At 56.4% G+C, this 22,868-nt stretch overlaps 1 protein-coding gene across 2 annotated transcripts in view; it reads right to left on the reverse strand.

Moving 5' to 3' along the window:
• LOC120949012 (histone-lysine N-methyltransferase trithorax) overlaps window positions 1-22,868 on the reverse strand; it is a 119,994-nt gene that overhangs the window by 4,130 nt on the left and 92,996 nt on the right. Inside the window, exons 2-4 of one of the 2 annotated variants that reach the window (XM_040365941.2) lie at window positions 11,909-13,805; window positions 3,881-11,836; window positions 19-3,790 (exon numbers count right to left, since the gene is read on the reverse strand). In XM_040365941.2, the coding sequence (XP_040221875.2) occupies window positions 19-3,790; window positions 3,881-11,836; window positions 11,909-13,805 (13,625 nt within the window). Of the gene's footprint in view, window positions 1-18; window positions 11,837-11,908; window positions 13,806-22,868 lie in introns of both variants that reach the window. The other variant, XM_040365940.2, reaches the window with a different exon arrangement.

Below are 22,868 nucleotides of genomic sequence, written 5' to 3' on the forward strand. Positions count from 1 at the left end.
AGCTGATGATAACCTTACCTTGGAATGATCGTATCGTCGATGTTCTGGGCCACGATCGGCATCGGTTGCTTGCGGTGCCGGGACGCCAGCCAGCTGAACATGTCGTACTCCGAGCGCGTACCGTACGGCTCACACCGTGCCGTACCGTGCGGGTTCTCCTGCAGATCCTCGAAGTAGTCCGCATACTCGGACGCTCCACCATTCGCCCCCAAGCCGTTCACTCCGGCGCCAGCTCCACCCGCACCGTACGGGCCGCCGCCGATGCCACCGGTCTGCTTTTTGTGGTACAGCGGACTGTACTGCGAGCACTTCTCCACCCCGGGCAGCTGTTCGAGCAGATACCGAATGGCGTTCGTTTTCAGCCCGAGCATCTGCACGCCGGCCATCTCCTTCAGCTGACCGTCCGGCAGTGCGGCAAGGCCGTGGGCACGCCGTGCGAGCTGTACCGCCTCGAACAGCTTGTCCCAGATTTCTGCGATCGAGGTCGACTTGTACGTGAACCCGTCCTGCGACTGTATCTCGTACAGCAGCTTCGGACTGGTTGGGCGCGGCACTGCCTGTGGCTTCGGTGCGGCTGCTGCCGTTTGCACCGACGGTTGGGGCGGTAGCTGCTGCACCGAGGTGTACTGCTGCAGCTCCTCGTCCAGCTGCATCTGCTGGTGGTGGTGCTCGGTAGGCGACGGTTGCGACATCGGCGATGGTTCTGGCTGCCGGATTTTGCCGAAAAGCACGCTCTCCGCATCGCCACCGTGCAGCAGCGCGACGCTGTCGAAATCGTGTGCCGCCGGCCCGCATCCGCCAAAGCTCGACCGCTCCACCACGTCCCGGAAGCAGCCGGCCTCATCTGGCTTCATCTTCGGCTCGAACATGCTGCTCGAGATGGCAAGCAGCGATTGCTGATCGGCAAGCGGACCACCGCCGGCGGCACCAGTTTCGTTCGATTGCTGCTCGACGACCGTCATCAGCGGTACGGTCGTGGCGGTCGTCGCTAGCGATGGCGAGGACGCCGCCGAGCTCTGGAACTCTTCCCGCAGCTCCGCCACCAGCCGCTCCGTTTCGGCCGCACACTCCGCATCCGTTTCGATTGCACGGTGATGATGATGATGATGATGGTGATGTTCCTGCTGCAGCTCCTTCGATTGCCGCAGGCTCTCGAACGCGTCCATCTGCAGCTGCTCCCCTTCCTGGCTCGTCTGCTGCTCGAGATTGTCCAGAATTTCCGAAATCTTATGCTTGATCTCGGGCGAATCGGACTCACCGTCGTTCAGGGACGGTGACGCCGCGCCACAGCTACCGCCGGCCCCACTGTCCCCGCACAGCGACGCTTCGTGGCCCTCGGCCAGCATCTCCTGCGTTTCCGCCTCGAGCGAATGCTTCAGCTCGTCGATGCGTTGCGTTTCCTCCGTGTCCCGCCGCTCCGCGTCCTCGAGCGAATCGTGCGACATCAGCGTCGTCGTTTGCTGCTGCGGGGATTGCAGCCCGTCGGTCGTCGGCGGGAGAATCGGCTTGATTTCGATTTGCGCCGCCATGGTGGGCTGCTGCGGATCGAGCGGTCCACCGCCGAGCGGGATCAGCGTACCGTTGCCATCGAAGCTGAGACTGAACTGGAAGCTCGGTGTCAGGGGTTCGTGCGACTGCTGGAGATGGTCCTGCTGCTGCTGCTGCTGTAGCTGCTCCGTCTGCTCTTCCATCTCCATGAGCATACTGTTCGCCTGCTCTTCCGCTTGCGCTAGCGATACCATCGGTGAGGAGTCCTGTTGCTGCTGCTGCTGCATGGCTGGCGGCAGCGGCGAAGGTGTACAACTACCGTTCGTCGTGGTCGGCGTCATCAGTGCCGACGGGAGCGGCGCAATTTCGATCGGCTTGATCTCGATCTCGAGCCGGCTGTTCGGTTTGCCGGCCGACGGCAGCAGCTTCTCCTCCTGGCCCGCCAGCTTCATCCGGTCCACATCGTTCGGGGAGGCGCTCGGCGTCGACACACCGTACGGCGACTGCGTCGGATGGTTGCTGGGCATGATGGAAAACTCGTCCAGCTTCTCCGAGCACTGCTGCTGCAGCAGCTTCAGGGGTGGCGGTGGCGGCGTTTGCGACACTTCCGGCGCTTTCTGCTGCAGTACGGAGGCCTGCATCGGCAGGACGCGATTGGTGGGCCGGTTTTGCACCGTGTTGCCGCCGGACGCAATCGTCGCGCCGGCGCCGCTGCCCTGACTGTTCGTCTGCTGCTGTATCGGGTTCACCACGTTGGTGGGAATGTTGGAGTAGAGCGGCATCGGGTACGGTGCGGTTGGCAGCGTTATGCTGGCCGGCGGCGAGGGCGTGATCGTGATGGTGGAGGCCGGCATCGAAACCGGCACTGGGCCGCTGCCACCGTTCGGGCCGGTGTTGGCAATCGACAGCGTGATCTGCCCCGCACTGGCGGACTTTTTCGCCAGCGACCCTTTACCCTGCGTGATGGTGATGGGTTGAGCTTGCAGCTGCTGCTGCTGTTGCTGCTGGGCAAGTCCGGCCAGTTGCTGCTGGCTGCCGGTGGACACGCTCATTACCTGCTGGTACGGTTGCTGCTGGCCCGACTGGGCTTGCTGTTGGGGCGTCGCGTAGCTGATCATCTGCGTCGGCAGCATGGTTTTCTGCTTTTTCATAGCGCCCTGCGTGTTGCCGTGCTGTGGCTTCTTGTGCGCTGCGCTTGTGGGCTGAATAATCATCATTGGACCGCCGCTCGGTGCTGGCGCTGTGGGCGATGCTACCGGCGGTTGCGCTAGCTTCTCGATCACCATCGACGGCTGCTGCTTGATCGCGCTCACGGTGAGCTGGTTGGCGGTGATGGTCGGCAGCCCGTTCACGCCCACGTTCGGCTTGATCGGTACCAGCTGGGATGAGTTGTTCACTACCGAGGCGATAGCATTGCCGGCCGGTATCAGGGTGATGCTGTTCTGTAGTAGCTGTTGCTGCTGCTGCTGCGCCACTGGTTGCGTCGTGATCATCAGTGATTGGGGCGCCTGTTGCTGCTGCTGCTGATTTTGTGGGGCCAGCTGGAACATTGAGGTCGGTGGCGGCGTCGATGGTGGCGGCGAAAGCAGCGATGAGGCCGTGGACGAGCTCTTCTGCTTGACCGGCTTGGCCACGATCTTCGGTTTGGTGTAGTTGGTCGTCTTGGTGATCGGTTTGATCACGTTCGAAACCTTGGTGGAGGTGGTCATGGCGGTGGCCGTCGTGTAGACCGACGACGAGACGATCGACTGGTACGCGGCAGCGGATGATTTGTGCTGCTGAGATGTCGACACCGCGCCGCTGCTGGTAGTGATCTGCTCCGTGCTGCTGCTCAGCACCTTCATGGCCGTGTTCGGCATGACCTTGTTGACGAGCTGCGGCTGAGCCTTGGGCACGATCGTTTTCATCGACGGTTTCAGCGGCGTTACGATCGAGGTAGTGGCGCCGGTCGAGCTGCTGCTGGCAATTGTGTTTGTACTCGGTTGAATACTCATTGCCGACGGGGAGGACACATCGATCTTCCACATTTGCTGCTGCTGTTGCTGCTGCTGCTGCTGCTGCTGCTGGATCGTTCCCATCGGCTGGTGGCTCGTCTGCATCGTGCTGGGGAGCGTGCCGGCCATCGACGATACTACTGTGGTCGGTTGGAGTGGAGCCTGCGCCTGCTGGAAGATCGGCTGCCCGCCGTTCGCGCTGGTGGACGTCTGGATCTGGACCGGGGCCTGCGACACGACGGACGCCGTCGACGTCGTTCCTATCTGCATCGGCTGGGCGGTGCCGTCGTTGTTCAGCACCACGTACCCTGCGGGCATTTCGACAATCGGTTCAATCTTGCTAGCCGCAAACACTTGCGTCGTAGTAGCGGAAAAGCTTGAATTCTGACTCAACACACCTTGCATCGCCGTGGCGGACACGAACTGCTGCGAGGACATCTGCACCGTGTTCTGCACGATCGTCTCCAGGCCGTAGTACATCGAGGGGCTGGTCAGGTACATGCAGCCCGACGCCGGATCGGTCACCATCATCTCGAGCGTCGGCTGGGCGGTGGCGGTCGCACCGCCCGGCGCACCCAGCACCATCTGCTCCGCCGCCATCATGCCGCACTGGAGGGTAGCTGCTTGGGGTTGCACGATCGTGCCAATTACCTGCGGCTGGGTGGCGATCTGCAGCGCGCTCGCCGGGATGAGCGAGTAGCCGCCGGTACCGTTCGGGATGAGAATGTTGTTGGCGGCGGCGGCGAGCGTGCCCGCATCCGTACCGGCCGTGGCCATGGCGAACCCGTTCTGCGTGAGCACGTTCGCCGGGGCCAGCTGGTACTGGACCGGGCTGTGCGTGAGCGTGCCCTGGTCGGAGAGGTACGAGATCTGATTGCCGCCGACCTGCTGCACCAGGATGGGCTGGTTGGCGGACGGCTGGGTCTGGAAGATGATGTTTCCCGGCGCTTGCTGTGGTGCGTTTCCCGATCGGATCAGCGGGTAGGATGCGTTGATCAGCTGGATTTGCTGTTGTTGCTGCTGTTGCTGTTGCTGCTGCTGCTGAGGTGTAGCAATCGTCTGGCCACCGAGCAAGGTGGGATGTAGCGTCATCGTTTGCTCTTGCGGTTGATGGAGATGGTGCTGTTGGTGCTGCTGCTGTTGGTGCTGCTGCTGCTGCTGTTGCTGTTTGGCCTTCATCTGCATCGCCGACTTGGCCACACCGTTTGATGCCATCGCACGTTTCGTTTTCAGTGCGCCTTGCTGGCCCAGCTTACTCATCATCTTCTTCGGCGAGGCGGTAGTGTAGACAATCTTCTTCGCTGTCGGCTGCATTGTCAGCTGCTGAGCGCCGCCCGTCTGCAGGATCGTTTGCTGCTGCTGCTGCTGTGGAGCGGCGAGCGTCATCAGCTGCGGCTGCCCGTTCGGTCCGATCGAGATGATCTGCGGCTGCTGGGCGAACACACTGCCGAGCGGTTGGGCGGTGCTGAGCGTCGTGGTTGACATGGGGCCCGCGCCTGACGCAAGGCTGTGGGGCAACGTGATCGGCGAAGCGGTCGGAGCCGGCTGAATGAATCGCTGCTTGCTCTGCACGTACTGCTGCGACCCGTTGTCCTGCAGGAGCTGCTGTTGCTGCGGCTGCGACTGCTGCTGGAAGGTGGCGTTGGGGAACTGGTTCGTGGTGGCGAACAGTTGCCCCTGGCCGTTCGGGCCGGAGATGATCATGTTGCCTGCCAGATTTTGCAACCCAACCGTGCCCTGGAGCGGGATTTGCTGTGCCCCGGCCGCTGACGTTTGGATCGGGATGCCGTTCGACGACAGCTGGTTGATCGTGATCGGCATCGAGGTGGGCAGGTTGGACAGTATCGCCTGATTGCCGTTGCCGAGATTGATCGTTTGGCCGGTCTGCAGCACGGAGATGGTTTGCGGGTGGCCGGCACCTTGCGCCGTGCCGGTCAGGTAGCCCGTCGTGTTGCCGTAGATGTCGGTTGTGATCGTTTGCGGTTGGTTTGTGGCCTGCGGCAGAAGGAACGTATTGCCGGCAGTGCCCGCGATCTGGCCGGTGATAATTTGCTGTTGTTGCTGTTGCTGTTGTTGTTGCTGTTGTTGTTGCTGTTCGGGACTCAGCAGGCGAGGCGATCGAGTTTCCGACTCGGATTCGCTGGTCGAGAGCACTTCGCACGAGCTGAGATGGCGCTGGTACGATTCCTGATTGCGGTACGTCGCCTGGCAGCGGTCACACTTGACCGGTGCCTCGATCATCGAGCGCGACGAGTAAATCTTCATCTCGCCCACCGTCCCATCGAGACAGATGTCGTCCACACCGTCCAGCTGGGATATTTTCAGCTTCTGGAACACGTGGCCACTCTCCGCCGACGACGCGCTTTCCAGCACGGTCGTTGACTTTTTCATCGCGGCCCAGGAGTATTCGTCCTGCGATTTGCGCCGCTCCTGCTGCATCACGACGGTGGTGGTGGTGGTCGTTGCAGTCGCCAGTGTGGCCGTCGTCGTGGTGGTCGTGGTCGTCGTTGACAGCGTGCCGCCAAAGGCCGCATCCTCCTTGATTCTTCCCAGCGAAAGTACGTCCGACAGTTTGATGTTGTTTTTACCGATCTTGCGACGCTTCGCCACGACGGCCGCCGTCGATTCGAGCTGCTTGGTGCTCCAGGAGAAGCTGCCCGACCGTTGGCCGCGCGGCTGCTGATGGCTACCGACCGCTGCGATCGCTTCCAGCAGGTCCGATTTGCTACGCTTCAGCTCCCGATGCTGCTGCTGCTGCTGTCCGGGTCCGCTTGCTGACGCACCGTTGCTGGTGGCGTTCGGCTTCGTCATGCTGGACAGCAGGGCGTCCTCGATGCCGGGTGTGCCGATCGTTTTCGCCCAGCTGTCGTTGCTCAGCTCCGATCCGACGGCACCGCCGATCGCTTCCTGCAGGCTAACCATATCGTCCACATCCATGCCGGCATGATCCTCCGGCTTGGAAGGCTGCCCGAGAGCGTTCGACGCAGCAGCACCGGACGAGGACGAGGACGAGCCAGCCACATTGCTGTGCACCTGCAGCAGCCCGTTCGGATCCTTCAGTATGTCCACGTTGAAGGTGGCATCGGTTTTCAGATCCATCGCGAGCAGATCCTCGTACGTCATCAGCTTGGGCAGGATGTCGAGCATCGAGATGCCGTCCAGGATGTCGTGCGGCAGGTCCTCGAAGATTGCGTCCTTAATTTCCGGCGGCAGCAGATCGTTCGTGTTTTGCGGCTCCTCGTCGTTCGTATCGTCGCCGCACACGCCGGGATTCGACTCGCAGAGCGATTGCAGTTGCTGCTGCTGCTGCTGCTGCTGCTTCACCGATGAGCCCCGGTCGCAACTGCGCAACTGCGTCGTAGCTGTCGTAGTGGTCATCGTCGTGGCCGTTGAGGACATAGACGAGAGAAGATGCTGCTGCAGCGCTTCGCTCTCCTCCTGCGCATCGAACTCCGCCTCGTCCTGCCCATCGCTGTACTGCAGGCTGGTGTGCCAGCGGGCAATCTGTGTGAGGCCCCACTGCACCGTACTGCTGTGCGACGAGTGATCGACGGTAAAGTTCTTGCCCAGATCGGTCCCGTACCCGTAGTTGTTGCACTGGATCGACGTTTTGATGCGGTATGATACGATCTTCCACGGCTCCTTGGCCGACCAGTAGAGCCGCGTGCACTCAAAGTCCGTCGGGATGAGTACGTCCGCGTGGTCGCTGAACGTCGGCACCACGTGGCCCAGCCGGCGCACGTTCAGCGAACCGATCATGAACTGTACCCGGGCCGGCTCGACGAACCGCTTCTTCCGCCGGTCCAGCTCCACGTACACCGAGCGCGCAATCTCAAAGTGGCGCTCCTCCGGGCAGCGCTTCTTCTTCGCCTCGCCCGCGTGGGCCGCACAGTACACCGTTTTGTCCAGCATGAACACGCACCCGATGCGGCGGGCGCACGGGAAGTGGTAGTGCTCGCCACAGTTCTTCACATTGCACCCGACGGTGGCACCCTTTACGCCGCAGTGGCAGCACTTGATCATGCGGCCGCGCGACGCCGCCGAATGCACGTTCTGCAGCGAGCCGTCGATCTCCTCGAACACCTCCGCCGACCAGAGCGCACAGTTGGTGTGCACCCAGTTGTTCTGGCCACAGTACAGCAGGCGCGACTCGTGCAGCGGCATCCCTTCGCCGTGCTGCTTGCACAGCATGCACATCCGCGTGTCGAGCAGCTCCTCCTCCGTGTCGTGGAAGTAATCCGTCAGCTCGTCCAGCGGGATGTCGATCTGCGGCACTTTCTGGTCGAGCGCGGGTCCGAACGCTTCGTACGCACCGCCAGCCAGATGAGCTGCGCCAGTGTGCCCACCGACCCGACCGCCCATTCCACCGGCCCCGGCCGACGAGTGGTGGTACTGATCCAGCCCGTTCGCTTGATCCACCTCGCCGCGCATCGCCTCCTCGAGCGCATCGGTGCACGCCTTCGTTTCGTTCTGGAACCACGGGAACGTTTCGCTCAGGAACTCCTTGTACGCCACCGTCAGCTCCTCCGAGCCGACGACCTGCAGCAGCAGGTTCATGTCATAGTGGAAATCCTGCAGCGAGTAGTACTCGTTGGCGTTGATCTTCTGCTTGATGTCGACCAGACTGATGTCGCCCCCGTTCGGCGAACCCTTGCCCGGCATTGCCTGACGTCCGGCGCAGTAGCACTTACTGCTTGCCACCGGCACCACGGCGTAGCCTGCGCCGGTGTTGCTGTTTCCGCTGCTGCTGCCGCAGCTGTTCTCGCTGCTAAAGTCGTAGATGGAGTCTTCGTCCAGCTTCGGCTTCTTCGAGGCGGAAAACCCGCCCTCTCCAAGCGGCCCAGCGGTGAAGAACGAAATCTGCTTCCCGTTCGTGATCGAGCCGGCCGCAGCACCGCACGTACAGTTGGGCGACTTTTTGCGCGGGCTCAGCTTCAGCAGCGCACACGCCTGGCGGCTTTTGCTCAGCAGCTTCACGACGCTCAGCAGACCGGCCTTAAACTCAGCCGCAACCGCGTCACGCCACAGGTGGGCCGTGCTATCGCTGCTGTGCTTCGCGCACTTCTTGCACACAAACTCAATGTTCTCCGGCAGCACGCTCAGCATGTTGTACTGCTCGTCCGTCAGTCCCTCGCAGCGCGCGTGCACCCACCGGCGGCAGTCGCCGCACTCCATCATCTTCAGGTCGAAATCGTTGTCCTCGTAGCACTTCTGGCAGAGCGGGCAGTAGTTGCCCTTCTGGCGCAACCGGAAGCAGGGCGTACACATCGGCAGGTTGCCGATAAACTTCGTCACGTTCGTGGTGCCGCAGCTCTTGCAGCGCAGACAGGCGGCACAGATCAGGGGCCGGTCGGCACCGTGCAGTCGCTTGCTCGTCCCGAGACAGGTGGTGTGATAGTGCTTGGCGCACTTCTGACACTTTACCTTCGCGCCCGTCGCCATGTTGCAGCTGAAGCACACCGTGCACCGAGGGCACATCCAGTTGTACCGGGCGATCAGCAGCTGCTCCTGCTGCTGCTGGGGCGACGCACCGAGCGTCACGTCCAGCAGGCTCATGTTGCCGGTATCGTCCAGGCCCGTGCCCGTGCCGGTGCGCAAATTGTACTCGTCCTTCACGCAGTACTGATGGTACGGTTCGCAGCAGCACACGCAGAACAGCATACTCTCCAGCCCGGCACTGCCGCAGAGAAAGCAGAGCGCACGGACCGGCATCGACTCGGACAGTATCAGCCCGAACCCGGTGCGGCTAACCTCGGCCGGGTCGTAGTTTTCCCAGAAGTCGATCGAAATCATCGGCACATCGATGTTCGGGGTGCGTAGGTTTGAGCCAGCCCCCAGGCCGCCGTTCGCTCCGACGCCCATCGAGGCGGCTGCATTGCGCCCGCCAAGGGCGACCAGTGCGGAGGAGCCTTGGGATTGTTGCTGCTTCCGGCCGCTGATGTTCGAGGGACCTTTCGCGATTGCACCGACGCCGAACTGCTTCGAGGCTTGCGGGCGGAATGAGCTGGTCGTCTTGCGTGTGGTCGGCTTTTCCACACTCTCGTCGTACCGCTTTGCCACCGGTGCGGCAGGAATTGCCACGGCAAGTGGTTTCATCATTTGATCCTCCTTTGCGGGCATCGCTTCCGTCGCCACGATGGTATTGGCAACACTCTCGCCAATTTGCGCCTTCAAATCACTAACAATCGATTCAGCATCGGCAAGCTGTTCTTCCTTTGCCTCGGCCCCATCCGGCAGCTTGTCTTCGTCGATCACCAGCTCCTTCTCCGTCGATCCGCTCGTGTCCGGATCGAATCGATCGCTCTTGGTCGGTGTACCTCGCACTGTCTCCGCATCATCGTCCGGTGTCGCGGGCGGCGACAGCGCTACGCCCGGATCGATACAATCGTTGCAATCCTGGGGCTTGACGCCCGACGGCACCGCCGTCTTCGTGGCCCGTCGTTCCCGGTCCATCAGCGGCAGATCTTCGGCCGGTTCGGCCGCACTATCGCTCGGCGGTGTTTCGATGTTTTCCAGCGCACCACCGCTGGGCGACCCGACCGAACCATCGTCGGCGAACGTGGCCAGCGGTTGGCCGAGCACGATCGACGCGCTGCGGCACACGTGCTTCACCCGCGGGCCCTTCAGATCGATGCGCTGCCGGTCGGACGCGGCACCCTTGTTCGGGCCGGTCGCCGGTTGCGAACCGGCAGCAGCACTGCCACCGGCAGCCGTAGGCTGTTGCGTCGAGCCGTTGGCAGCCACTGAGGAAGCGGTGGATGCTTCCGGCTTCGTTTCGAGCGCTGCTGTTGCCGTGGCTGCTGTTGCTGCGTCCGTGCCGGTCGCTTCGGATTTGCTGCGCGTGCGCGGTGCCTTAATGGGGCTGATCTCCTGCTCCTCCTTGATGTCCTTTCGAGCGCCGGCAGCAACACCGTCTGCCGCCAGCACCGATTTCGTATCCTCCACCTTAACGCCGTCCTTCTCCTTCCTCGGTTCGATCGGCGCGAAGATGTCCTCCTTGCCGGACAGCGGACTCTTGCCGCCGGACGAGCTGGCGCCGGACGAACTGCTCGGGCTCGCCGCCATCAGGCTGCTCCGTTCGCCTCCCCCAAGCGACAGCTTGATCTGCGGCACGCTGCCAAACGTGCTGTTGTTCTGCGACAGCGGATTGATGTGCAGCGCCAGGAAGGGATTGAACGCTTTGCTGAAACCGTCCGTCAGCGTGCCCGGCTTCCGGTCGCCACTGTTCCACAGGATGCGCCCGGCGGTCCCACCGTTCGCTGGCCCGTGCTCGGCGATGCTGTTCGCAAACAGGTTGCCCTCCGTCGACGGATCCTTTTTGAGCGTGATCGGGCAGCCGGCCGGCGTTCCGCTGGCCGGCGGCTCGAACGTGCGCATCGTCAGCGGCAGCGTCTGGCCCAGCCGGATCTTCAGCACGGGCGGTAGCTGGAAGCTGCCGAGACACTTGCGCAGCCAGCACGCGTGGCACCGCTCCTTGAAGATGTGGCGCGTTTTCACTGCCTCCGGCCGCATCAGCTGCGACGGTGGGACGATCAGACACTTGCCCTCGTTTTTGCACTTGAGCATTGTAACGTCCGCCCCGCCGGTCGGCTGCCCCGGACCGATCAGGCTCCCGGTGGCCAGCTTTTTCACCATCTTCGAGATAAACTTGCGGCACACGTCGCAGCAGCTGACGCCGTACTTCTTCGTCGGCTGCGCGTAGTGGCGCGAGTTCACCGGGATGCCGCAGATGCAGCAGGGTGCCGCACCGGCGGAGCCGCCCGTACCCGGCTGGCCGGCAACACCGGCGGCCGCGCCAACACCGAGTGCCGCCGAGAACAGCTTCGAGGAGTCGAGCTTTGCCTTCGCTTTCAGATGCATTGTAAACAATCCTTCGGTCGCGCCGTTGCTTGATCCGAGGGTTGCCGATGCTGCTGCTGATGCCGTCACCACCGAGTTGTTCGTGCCCGACGGCACAGCGTGAAGAGCGTGGGAATTGGAGGAAGTAATACTGTTTAGGGTGGCGGCGGCCGCGGCGGCACCATTCATGCCTCCGATGCTGTGACCGGCGCTGTTGAGCAGCGACGTGGCAAACTGCAACCGTGGCTGGCGCAGGATGCCCTTGCCGAAGATGGAGGCGGCCGCCGCGAGATTCGTGGTCGTGGTGGTGGCGCTGCCGGCCGCACCAAGCACCGAGCCGGGCCCGATCGCCGGCGAAAGTTGCGATGGTTTCATGAGCTTCGAGCCGGCGCTTTTCGTGCCCGCGCCCGCAAGCGTACCGTCCGAGAGTGATGTCTTCGCGAATGGGTTAATACTGATGGGCGTCATAAGTGGACGGTCGCCGGCCGGGCTTCCCTCCGGGCTGTGATGATGCGCTGTGCAAAGTAAATTGATAAAAAATGGGTTATTATCAAATTCCTCATTAAAAAAATCAATACAAAACATACCTGTAGCTAAAAGTTTGTCGGACGATCCTGCCGTCAATTCATCGAGCTTCTTCTTGTCCTTCCTTCGCCTTGTATCGTCTCCGGCCACACCGTCGCCTTCGTTTCCGTCTCCAGCAGCAGCTGACAGCTCTCCGCCGGCCGGTTTGCCCAACGCTCCCAGACCGGCTGCCGTGGTGGAGGAGGAGTTCGGGGCCATTCCAGCGGCACCGCAGCCCAAAGCGGAACCCGTACCGGCGGCCGCAGCTGCAGCCGCAATGGCAGCAGCCGCAGCCAGGTTTTTGTTCTTCTTCTTAATCTCCAACTCAAACTCGTCCAGAAACCGTTTGTTCGGTTTTATCACACGACTAGAATGAACGCTCCGCTTCGGCAGAATGAACCGCTTGTCACCGAACTGGGTGCCACCGCTTTCGAGGTTACGGTTGCTCGTCAGTTCGCCCCCTTCTGTGGCCACTGTTGTCGTCGTCGTCGTCGCCGCTGCTGCTGCTGCTGGCGATACCAGTGGTGCCGGTTCAACCAACGCTCCGAAGGAGCAAACGCCACCCGGTTTCGGCCCCTCGGCCACCTTCAGCCCAAAGCCAAGGCCACCGACCGAGCCGCAGCCGGGCTTGCTGTCCAGTGAGCTCGCCAACGCAGCACCGGATACTGCCGGCTTGCCGCCCGACGACGACTTTTGCACGATCTCCGTCAGCCGGGACGGGCGCACCAGACATTCCATCGCTTTGCTCGCACCGGACGCGCCGGCCGACGCGGAGGCGGCCGCACTGGCCGCTGCGGCAGCGGCCGCCGCCGCCACCGCCCGCTGCAGCCGCTTTTTCATCTTCCGGTTGAAGCTCTTCTTCAGCCGGATCGGCCGGGCGAGACACTCCTTCTTGATGATCGATGGCAGCGGAACCGTGTCCGGGTTGTACACCTTCCGCACGATGTTCTCGTCCGTCGTCTCGAGCGTGGTGTGAAACGTGACACTTTTCTTCTTCACCGGTGGTGCTGCTGCGACCGTGCCCGGTGGCGACTGGGCGGCGGAAGCGCTCGTTGATAGCTTCGCGCCAACCATTAGTGTCGCGGCGGTTGCCTGCGAGGAGTCGGTGCTTCCGTCGGCTATCGCTGCTCCCTGCTGCTCGGCCGACGACGATACTTCCGCCTTCTGCGAGCGACCCAACGACGCAGTACTGCCGATGGTGGGACTTAGACTGCTGCTGCTGCTGCTACTGCTACTGCTAGTGTTGCTGCTTTCGCTACTGGTGCTTGTGTTGAGCGTTTGGTCGCAGGACGCTGGCGACTGCTGCCGGCTGACTCGACCGGATGCCACACCGGGCGGGCACCGGCGGGCCAGCGCCGACGTCAGGGTGGATGGTTTCATTTCGAAACCATTTCCGGTCGCTGGCAGCTTCTCGCTTCGGGCGCTGCTACTGCTGCTTTGCATCGTCGGTTGCTGCTGCGATGACGACTGCTGTTGGCCGTTGCCGACGACTGACCTAACCTCACTCGTGCCGCTAATGGGGCCCGAACTGGAAGCGATCGATGATGCAGTGGACGAGCCGCTGGTGGCACTGGTGGTGGTGGCGGCGGCAGCTGTCCCTGCAGTACTGCTGCTGCTGCTGCTCGTTGCGGTTGACTCGTCCCCCGCCGTGCCTACTGCACCGAGCGGCGGCGGCATCTTTCGCCCTTCACCGTCCTGCTCCTCGTCCTCGTCGTCCTCCTCATCCTCCTCTTCTTCCTCCTCCTCCTCGTCGTCCTCTTCATCGTCGTAATCCTCCTCATCATCGTCCTCGTCGTCGTCGTCCTCTTCGTCGTCGTCTTCCTCCTCCTCTTCGGCGTCCTCGTTTTCGCCATTATTGTTGTGGTCATCGTTATCATCGCCACCGCTTTCGGTTTCATTGTTCTCGCTGGCGCCACCATCCTGCAAATTGCACAGTGGGGGAAAAACGAGAAGAAAAACCACACAAGAAAAAAACATTAATTTACAAACAACCAAAACCTCGCGCGCATAATGATATTAAAAGGGGGGCGGAAATCGAAAAGTATAGTCATTTAGAAGCATTGCCGCACGTCGACGACAGAGGGAGCAGAACTTAAACGCAATGAAGAAGTGAAGCATATTAATATTGATTTGCTTTGTTCACAAAATGGTAAAACCCGCCTCCATTAAGATCAAAATCACAACTGGCAAGCAGATTACGAGATGGCTGTCTCGGGCGATGCTTCCGCCGGGTCAGATAACTCCTTTGCCTTCATTCCCGTTTCGAATCCAATCTGCCCACAGTAGCAGCTGTGTTGACAGTAGAGCTTACCCGCGAGAAGACACGACGTTCGCTCAATATTGAGCTAACATTTACGAAAGCATTTCCCGGGGAGGGAACTGGCGGTATCTCTCTCTACACGTTATCCGGTGTCCAACAACTCCGATGCTTACTGCCCATAACCCGATTCCCCGTCGCGCTTTTCCATGGCCTTTTAGATTAACAACAGTTTATGTGTGTACTTTTACAATTTTTATCCTCTTTCGAGCGTTTTGACCCGCGGCTTTGGTGAGGGTGTGTAGATCCTGTAGACGAAAACTACATTCCATCAAAACGATCCGTCCCCTGGACGCGCCTCACCACGAACGCTCGTCCTCCTAACCGCACACTGAAGTGCAGCGCTGCCGTGGATAAATTCGCTTACATCGTTTGCAAACATTTACATTACACCCATCTCTCCCCTTTTCCCCACCCCATCGATTGATATCGATTTTGCGGGGGAGGGTGGTAGCGTGCACTATATTTCCCTCCGGTACATAAGCCTTTCCCAAGCTGGCACACCATTCCATTCTCGTCCTACTCTGGACGCTGGATTGAAAGAGTTTCTCTTGCTCTTTCTTTCCCCTTAACGGACGGTAGGAAAAAAGCAGAGAGTGGTGCACGAGAGTTGGTGTCTCGTCTTAAGAAATACCCTCAGGTTGCAGCAAAATAATGGGAAGTATGCATCGTCGATGGAGAGAGAGAGAGAGAGAGAGCGCACGAAACTTGATGAAAAACTTGTTCTGCATTCTTTATGCTGATTAAATATCACTCACGCGCAGACACACCGGGGTAAGGGTGATCGGGTGAGGTGGGCCGCACAAAAAGAGGACACAAAAAGCCGAGTCAACGATGAGTGTATGTGTGTGTGTGTCAGAGCAGAATGCAGGGAAGTTTGCAATGGTAAATGAACTCAACGGCTACACACCACGGCTTCATGCATTTTATTCAGTGCATCATCACCTCTAATGGACTTACGGGTAGCAGTAGCAGAAGCACAAGCAGAAGCACACAGCCATCGCACCGATGCCAGGGATGGATGGATTTCGATCAATCTTCGGCAAATGTGTTATAATTAATACAAATCAAATGAAGATAACAGCGTGCAGTGTAGGAAATTCTTTACAAATGTGTTCAACGTACACCTCCGGGGTCTCTATTCATCTCTCGAAGCAGCGGCTGGAAAGGACAAAAGCACACACAGCCTGCATGCTACGGTGAAAAGGAGAAGGAAACCGGACAGCAAACAGGCAAAAACTGTTGTGCACCACCATATCCAAAGAGAAGGAGGGCGTGCGTTGCTCTACACATAATTGAGCAAATTTCTGTGCTCGTTCTTGTTGCGGTTCGCCACGCTGTAGTTGCATCAAAGATACGCGCGCGACTGGAGTGGCAAGATGATAAATTGACCAGCGAACGGATCCCGATGCCATTCGGGCCACAACACACATACAATCGGATGCTAAACGCGCCTGGCCGATTGGTGTACCGGCAATGCAGACCAAAGGAAAGGAAAGGAAAGGAAGAAAAAAACAGGAACGAACCTCGGTGCGAGTCCCCGACTAATAAAATAATCATAACCAACCAACCCAGGCCTTAACCTTGCAGCACAAGTGCAGTGCGTTTCTTTTCATAAATACAGCGCGAATCGATCAGCGCAGCACGGTGCGCATCGAAAGAGGAGGACCTTCTTTTCATCGCGGGGTTTCGCTGCGCTGTTGCACTTTAAAAGACCCATGCTGCTGCTGCACGCAGTCATACCATATCTTCAAGGGTGTCCGGGATCGGCAGGACTTTAAAATGATGATTTTTGTTGACCGTGTGTTGCTGTATTTTTAATGCACCCTTGAATGCACACACAGCAACTGTGTCCCGCCGTCCCTTCTTACTGCCTGTCTCCTGGTTGTCTGTGGTACCGGAACGACCAGAGAGCACGTTGTGTATGTGAAGAAAGACACCCTCGAGAGCGCAAGAAGTACGCGCGAGGGCACAAAAGGTGATCGAGTTCTTACTTCTTCCCTCCAATATTTTTTGTTGTAGTTTTTTTTACTGTTGTTGATCACCCACCGACCATTGTTCGATGGTCAACGATGGTCAAAAGGCACACACACAGATGGACCGAACACAACTGCCGGACACCGAGCAGCAGAGGGAATACAAAGACTTCTTAAAGTCAAAATCTTTCCTACACACCACGGGCCGTTCGACAAGTACTTTGTACACTCTCGAGGCTCTGCAGTATAGAGATGTACACCGGTCGCTTGTCTGTTCTCTGTGCTTGGAGGTTTCGTATTCCTGTGATTGCGAATTGGTTGATGGTGATGATCGCGGTAAGTACACGCCGGATCACTGCGGCCTTCCTCTTCTTATGCGTGGTGTACCTTTGCTTTCCGATCGCAAAGCCCTTTCTCTCTCTCTCTCTCTATCTGATGGGTGGGACCATACACAAACACAAACTTTGCGTCATGGCTTCCCCCGATAGTACGTTCTTTTCACTTAACCCTTAAAGGTGTAGCACTTTTCCTGCCCGATCAACGGTTAACAATGGAAAGGTACGGAGAGATGGTTGATTAACGGCAAGGAGGAGAGGGACTGAACGGTTACCGAGGACACCAAAAAGCTGCGCCATTATTAAGGACATTAATTAGGGACTTTTCGGAAGAGAGGGAGGCCATCAAAATGCTGTTCCCGCCATTAGCAGCCACTTAATTAAAGGGTTAACACACGGATCGGCGACCGGCAAAGGGCTGAAGAAGGTTCATGTCTGCTGCTGCTGTTTTGTAGAACCTTTTGCTCAGAAATTCCCTTTTGCAATTGCGCACACTGACACGGAGGGTGCTTTTCTCTCTCCCTCTTTCCTTTTCTTTCCCTTTCCCTTCTACCTCCTTTGCCATCCCCTTCCCGAAAGGAATGTCAAATGGTGCAAAAAACGAGTTTTCTTTAGCCATTTTCCACCCATCACACCCCTCTTTACTTACCCCGCGATATGATCGATCGCGACCACTTTACACTGGCAGGCGCGCTTCCAACGCAAGAAGGTAAAATGCGCTCAAACAAACCACAAAACGAAACCGAACTTTTCTTGGGCGAGTACACGGCACACACGGGAGGAAAATAAAATAATAAAAAAAATTAAAAGCAACTTTCCGCTCCCTTTGCGCCGCCTCGGGAAGGGTGCAAATGCATCGTTAGCATCGGAGGGGGGGGGGGGGGGCACGGTGTGTAAATGCACGGTGGTGCGAATAATGCCACCATGCCGTGCTCAACACCACCTTTGGGCGTCGATCGTTGGGTAGTAAGTGCATATATTTATTCTACTTAATCGTTGGTTAAGCTTCAACACTGTCCGTGAGCTGGGGTGGGGCTGGGATATTTTTGCAACAAGCTCTACTTTTTCCGGTGGTTCGTGGTTCGCTACCCTTTCTTCGAACGATCGTCGGTAGGGAAGAATGCACACCACTCTTAACCGCTACCGTACTTCACATCCTATTATTGGGGGTTTGTGTCACCGGGCTCTGTGCCGTTAGAATGTGGAATGGAGAGCCGCACAACGCCCCCCATTGTTTCTCCTGCTGAGAAAATGAATAATGACGGTGGAAGTGAAAAAATAAACGCATTTAAATAGCAAAACACATTCTTACTTCATTTGGAGCTGCCTGGAAGAAAGGCCGCCGGAGGTCGACTCTCACCGCCATTTCGTCACGGCAGCGCACAGCCCTCGTGGCGCAAGAGAATGCAGTACGCGCGGTTCTTGCGCCGGAAAAAGCGAGAGAGAGAGAGAGAAAGGTCACCTCGTTTAATGATGGAGGGGAGGGGGCTGCACATTACCATCGAAATGGGTTCGGGTAATCTCGATAAGCATAACTGCTGCAACTAGTCGGGAGCAAATTAAAAAAAAAAACTACCTCCACACGCAGCAGCAGGTTGCAATTGATACGAGCAAATGAATGTGTGTAAGGCAAAACAGCAACAAAAAAACACACCATCACACGTAAAGTAGTAATTACGCAGGCACAGGGAAGGGGCGGGTAAAAGTGTAAGTTGTTTCCCTACCACCCCCTATTCTAAATGAATGGTAATCATCAAACGTAGCAGCAGCAGCAGCAGCACGGCCAACAACTGCAAAAATGTCACGCATGAACCGCTTTTGCACCACCGTTCGTTTCCCTTTGCATTTCCGCTTACAGCAGAGCATTAAGATGTGCTGCCGTGTGTGTTTGGATTTTTTCGCACTCATTCTCATCTGCCAAATTGCGTTCTGTCTCTCTCTCTCTCTCTCTCTCTCTCTTGTTCGTTTTTTAATTAATAATGCCAAGGCACACAATGAATGGCAGAGTGTGTGAGAGGGACCCGCCCCCCGCCTGAGCATAAACAAACATTATGCACTTGCACACGCCTGCACACAGGGCTGCGTGTGAATGTTGCAGTTGCAAATACTCTTCTTTTTGAACCATGTTAGCCTGCCCCTCTCTCTCTCTCTCTCTCTCTTCCCTCTCCCAGGATGGAGTAAAAATGTATTAAAAAGCATAAGCGTAAAAGGTGTAACATTAAACGCAAACGCGCAAGGTGCATTTAATGGGGGAATGCATAATAATAAGCGCAGCGAAAAAGAAGGAAGAAAAAACGGACGAACGGGTCGAAAGGTTACCCAAACAAACGACACAAACTAGCAAAAAGGGGCTGTCAACAACCAAACAACCACAGCGAGGCAACACGGTGCCAAAACAGTGACAGCAACAACCGGCACCAGGAAGAAGGGGACAGGCGCGCGCGTGCTCGCGCGGGATTGACGACATGAAAAGTTTGGTGTGCCACCGCGTTTGTTTTTCTTCTCGTATTTTTTTTTTTATTTTGCAACTTCATTTTGCATTCGATTTGCATGATGTGGTGCAGGCAGGCAGGCAGGCCTAGACTCTTCCATTTAGGGGGTGGTGTTAGGGGGTTTGCAACATTCATAATCGTAATTGTGAAAATAAGATGCGTGTCGTACCATCACGCACGCAACCGCTGCTCTAACCCAAACTCCTTTTGTCTTTTTTGTTTGTTTGTTGCAGGTAATTGTTTGCTGGCGACAAAGTGTACAAACAAGCAGTGGTAGTAATCGATATTACAGTCACGTTGGAATTTTAATGCCATTTTTTATATGTGTTTTGTGCGCGCTGTTGAAGATAAAAATAAAAACAATTGTACGCATTCGCCGTTGTTCGGGGAGACGACGGTTGAATTTAATGTGCCGGTGACGAACCATGTGTCAGAACGTTCATTCCGCTCGATAACTCAACCATCACACCCCGCGCGTGTGTTGTGATGGTGTTGTTCGCCGAGCACCGCAGAGCATAATTTATGCACCCGTTCTCGCTGCTGACTCTGGGACTGGGCACATGATAAATGTAATAAATTATTGAAAGCGATTATTTCCTTGCACCGTACAAAACGTAAAGCGCATGTACTGCGCCCCCATCCATTAGAGGTTGTGTGAGTATTTTGTTATTTTATCGGTGCATTCGCAAAAAAAAAAAAGAAATGCACACACCACCACAGTGTCTCGTCATCATTAACTGATGTGTGAATGGGTGCGTGTGTGTGTGTGTTTGAGCCCTCCGTAATGAAGTTTTAATTATTCGACGGAACATTAAATGTTTACCACGCCACTCGGCAACCGATTATTGATGAAATGGAGGGGGTGGGGAAGGAGTTGTGAGGGAGGAGGAACAGAAATTATGCAGTTTAACTTTATAGAGAGAGAGAGAGAGTGAGAGAGAGAGAGAGAGAGAGAGAGAGAGAGCTTCGACCTGTCGATGACAGCTCGTCTGGGAGAGCGCGCACTGCGCGGTTTGTGCGGTCTTTTCTTTGCCACTCATTATAAACTCGCAACACAATTAAGAATGAGGCACGAGAGTGAGTGAAAAAGGGTGAAAATGGATAGATAAATAAATCCTCGCAGCGACCGCCGCAACAACACCCTCAACCGTATGCTAATAATTGCACACTAATTAGCATTCAATTTTCCAACCGATTCACACACAAATAACAAACAAGAACAACTGAGGTGAGTGTGCGGGGCAGACAAAAAAACCAGATGGTCCTTATGCAAATATAAACGCACACATACACACAATGAAAAGAATTATTCAAGGTATGTTTTGTGTACATTTCATTCTGCCACACTAAACGTTTCGGGACGTGGGATGAATGTGAAATTAAAACATGGAACAGCAACATTATGCACACAATAAGAACACATGCTAATGTAATGTGTGTTTAAAAGTGTTGCTTATGAAAACGAAAAAAATGCAGCATGTGATGCAAATATAAATCCCTTTAGCAATGATTTGCATGCAGGAAAATTCATTTCTTCTATCACAAAACAGACGCTTCATCAAGAATGTTTACGCGCCGCCGTTTGCGCCTCAAGAATGTGGAACGGGCTTCTTCCTGAATCCCGCGCCCCGCCCTTTGCGTTACATTTTACAGTTGACCGAGATATTGAGACCGCGTCAAGCCTAGACGTGCGTCGACGAAGAAGCAAAAGAGGCAACAGGAGGGAGAAGGAAAAAAAAGGAACAGATAAAGAAGTTAGCTCCCTAGACGTTATTGCACTAATTAACAGCATCAATCACGACTGACTAGCTGCAAAATCCGTCTCCTCTTAGTGCCCATAACAGCACGAACTTAAAAACTGCATTCCAAAGCATCATTCTTGAAGGCATCAGAATGCAGTGTCCCGCGCACATGGCGGCGTTCCACTCTTTCTCGCGTTGGCGAGGAAGATTGAATTTCCCCGTTATTTCTTTTTTTGTATTCCCCCGCGTGTTTGTTTGCTCTTCACACTTCGCGAGGCGCCATTATGCTCAGCTCGGCTCGGCTTGGCTGGCACAAACGGCACAGACAAAAACATGCCAACTAATTCCTCCTAATGCCAATCATAAGTGATTATACATTTTATACGCAGCGCGCGCACCGCGGAGGGGTTCGGTTTAAGCAAAAGAGCTGTGTGCATAGCGTGTTTACATATGCCTAGACACACACACACACACACAATCACACACACATGCATAACGAAAAGGAAATGGAAGAGAAAAATCCCGATGCACCAGAGAACACATTCCGCGCGCGCGGAAATGCTGGATGTTGGCGCAAACAAACATACACACAAAAAAGCGTATCATCTCGACATTAATTCTTGCGGCACCACAACACCATTACACCCGCCAGGACCGGTTCCATCGAGGCAACCGCTTGCACCGACGTCGCATCATGCACATGCACATGCATGCTGCTTCTGCTGGTGGCGCGCACATAAAATTCCAGTGCTTCTCTCGTGGGGCACTTTATTCGAGCGACATTCGACATTTTCCTTCGCTTGTGTGTGCGTTCACAGTTCCCGAAGGATAGTTGCATTCTCCCGCAATATGCAAGTGTGTGGAGAGAGAGAGAGAGAGCAGGAAAGCACTAGAAGTGAGGAGGAAAGAAAACACACCAGCATTTTGCAGAAAGCTGGGAAGAGTTGATTGGATAATGATTCTGTTATGTTCTTCCCGCGCTTTGCACGTGGTGATGGTGGTGGTGGCGGAGGTGGCCTTCGATTTGGCACAGGGAGGGAATGGAGACATCGAAGCGTTGAAGCTTTTCGTAAGGGGCACGTTTTTAACCTGCTGCTGCTGCACCGAACCCCCGAAATGGGGGAAAAAAATGGAAGTTTCAAAAGGAGCAGAGAAAGGTTATGCAACTCGCTGCGCGCTGCATTTTTGGCCATTGCGTGTGCATGTGCGCCTGCTTGTGTGCGTGTGTGTGTGGCCGAATATTTGCACAGACGCTTATATGGCTGTGTGTGTGTGTGTGTGCGGTGGACGCTTTACCATTTCGAATTTTGCCGTTTTTCAACGGTTTTCAGCGCGTCATTACTTTTGCCGACAGTGGATGGACGACACATAAAAGCTCCCCCCCCCCCCCCCCCACCCAGCCCTGCGCATCACTCCCCAGAAATCGATATTATATTGTGTGTTCCGCAATTAAGGCAGCTGTCAGTAAAGGGATTTAATTAATCCTTGCCCGCGGTGGTGGATGGTGGTGGTAAACATGAATTGACATAAACTGATTAATGTTAAACTTTTCCTCTATATCAAGCCGCTTCATTCCATCGTTCGTTTTTTTTTGCACTCATTCCTTTGGTGCACCATTGAGGGGGTGGTTGTGGTGGTGGGTGCATCGATGCAGAATGGAAACGGCAGCAGCAATGCGCTTTAATTTTAGAATTGATTTTACGTCAATCGCCTGTCCATTATTGATGGAAGGCGATTGCACACGAAATTAAACAAAAGCAGGGGGAAAAGAGAAAAAAAACACACACACACAGTGCATGCAGTGCCACAACAGCACAATGATTCACTCGGGTGCAAACGCACAAAATTGCACCGCAGTAAAACGTTTGCCTGTTTTTTGTTTTTTCTCTCCCTGCAATGTAATAAAATCGTTCATTTCATTATCGATACCCCCAGCCGGGTACGCAAATCTCGTTAATATGGCAAAAGTCTTGCCACCCTTTTTCCCACCCCTGCACTCACACACACACGCCGGTGAGTGCTGTTAATGTTTATTACGATTTTCTTACAGCCTGTGCACATCACACTCCTGCGCGATGCAGGAGCGCAGTGTTCCCGGGGCGCACAAGGGATCATTATTGC

Source organism: Anopheles coluzzii, chromosome 2 (genome assembly GCF_943734685.1).
Source record: "Anopheles coluzzii chromosome 2, AcolN3, whole genome shotgun sequence".
In the NCBI taxonomy this organism is placed as follows: Eukaryota; Metazoa; Arthropoda; class Insecta; order Diptera; family Culicidae; genus Anopheles; species Anopheles coluzzii.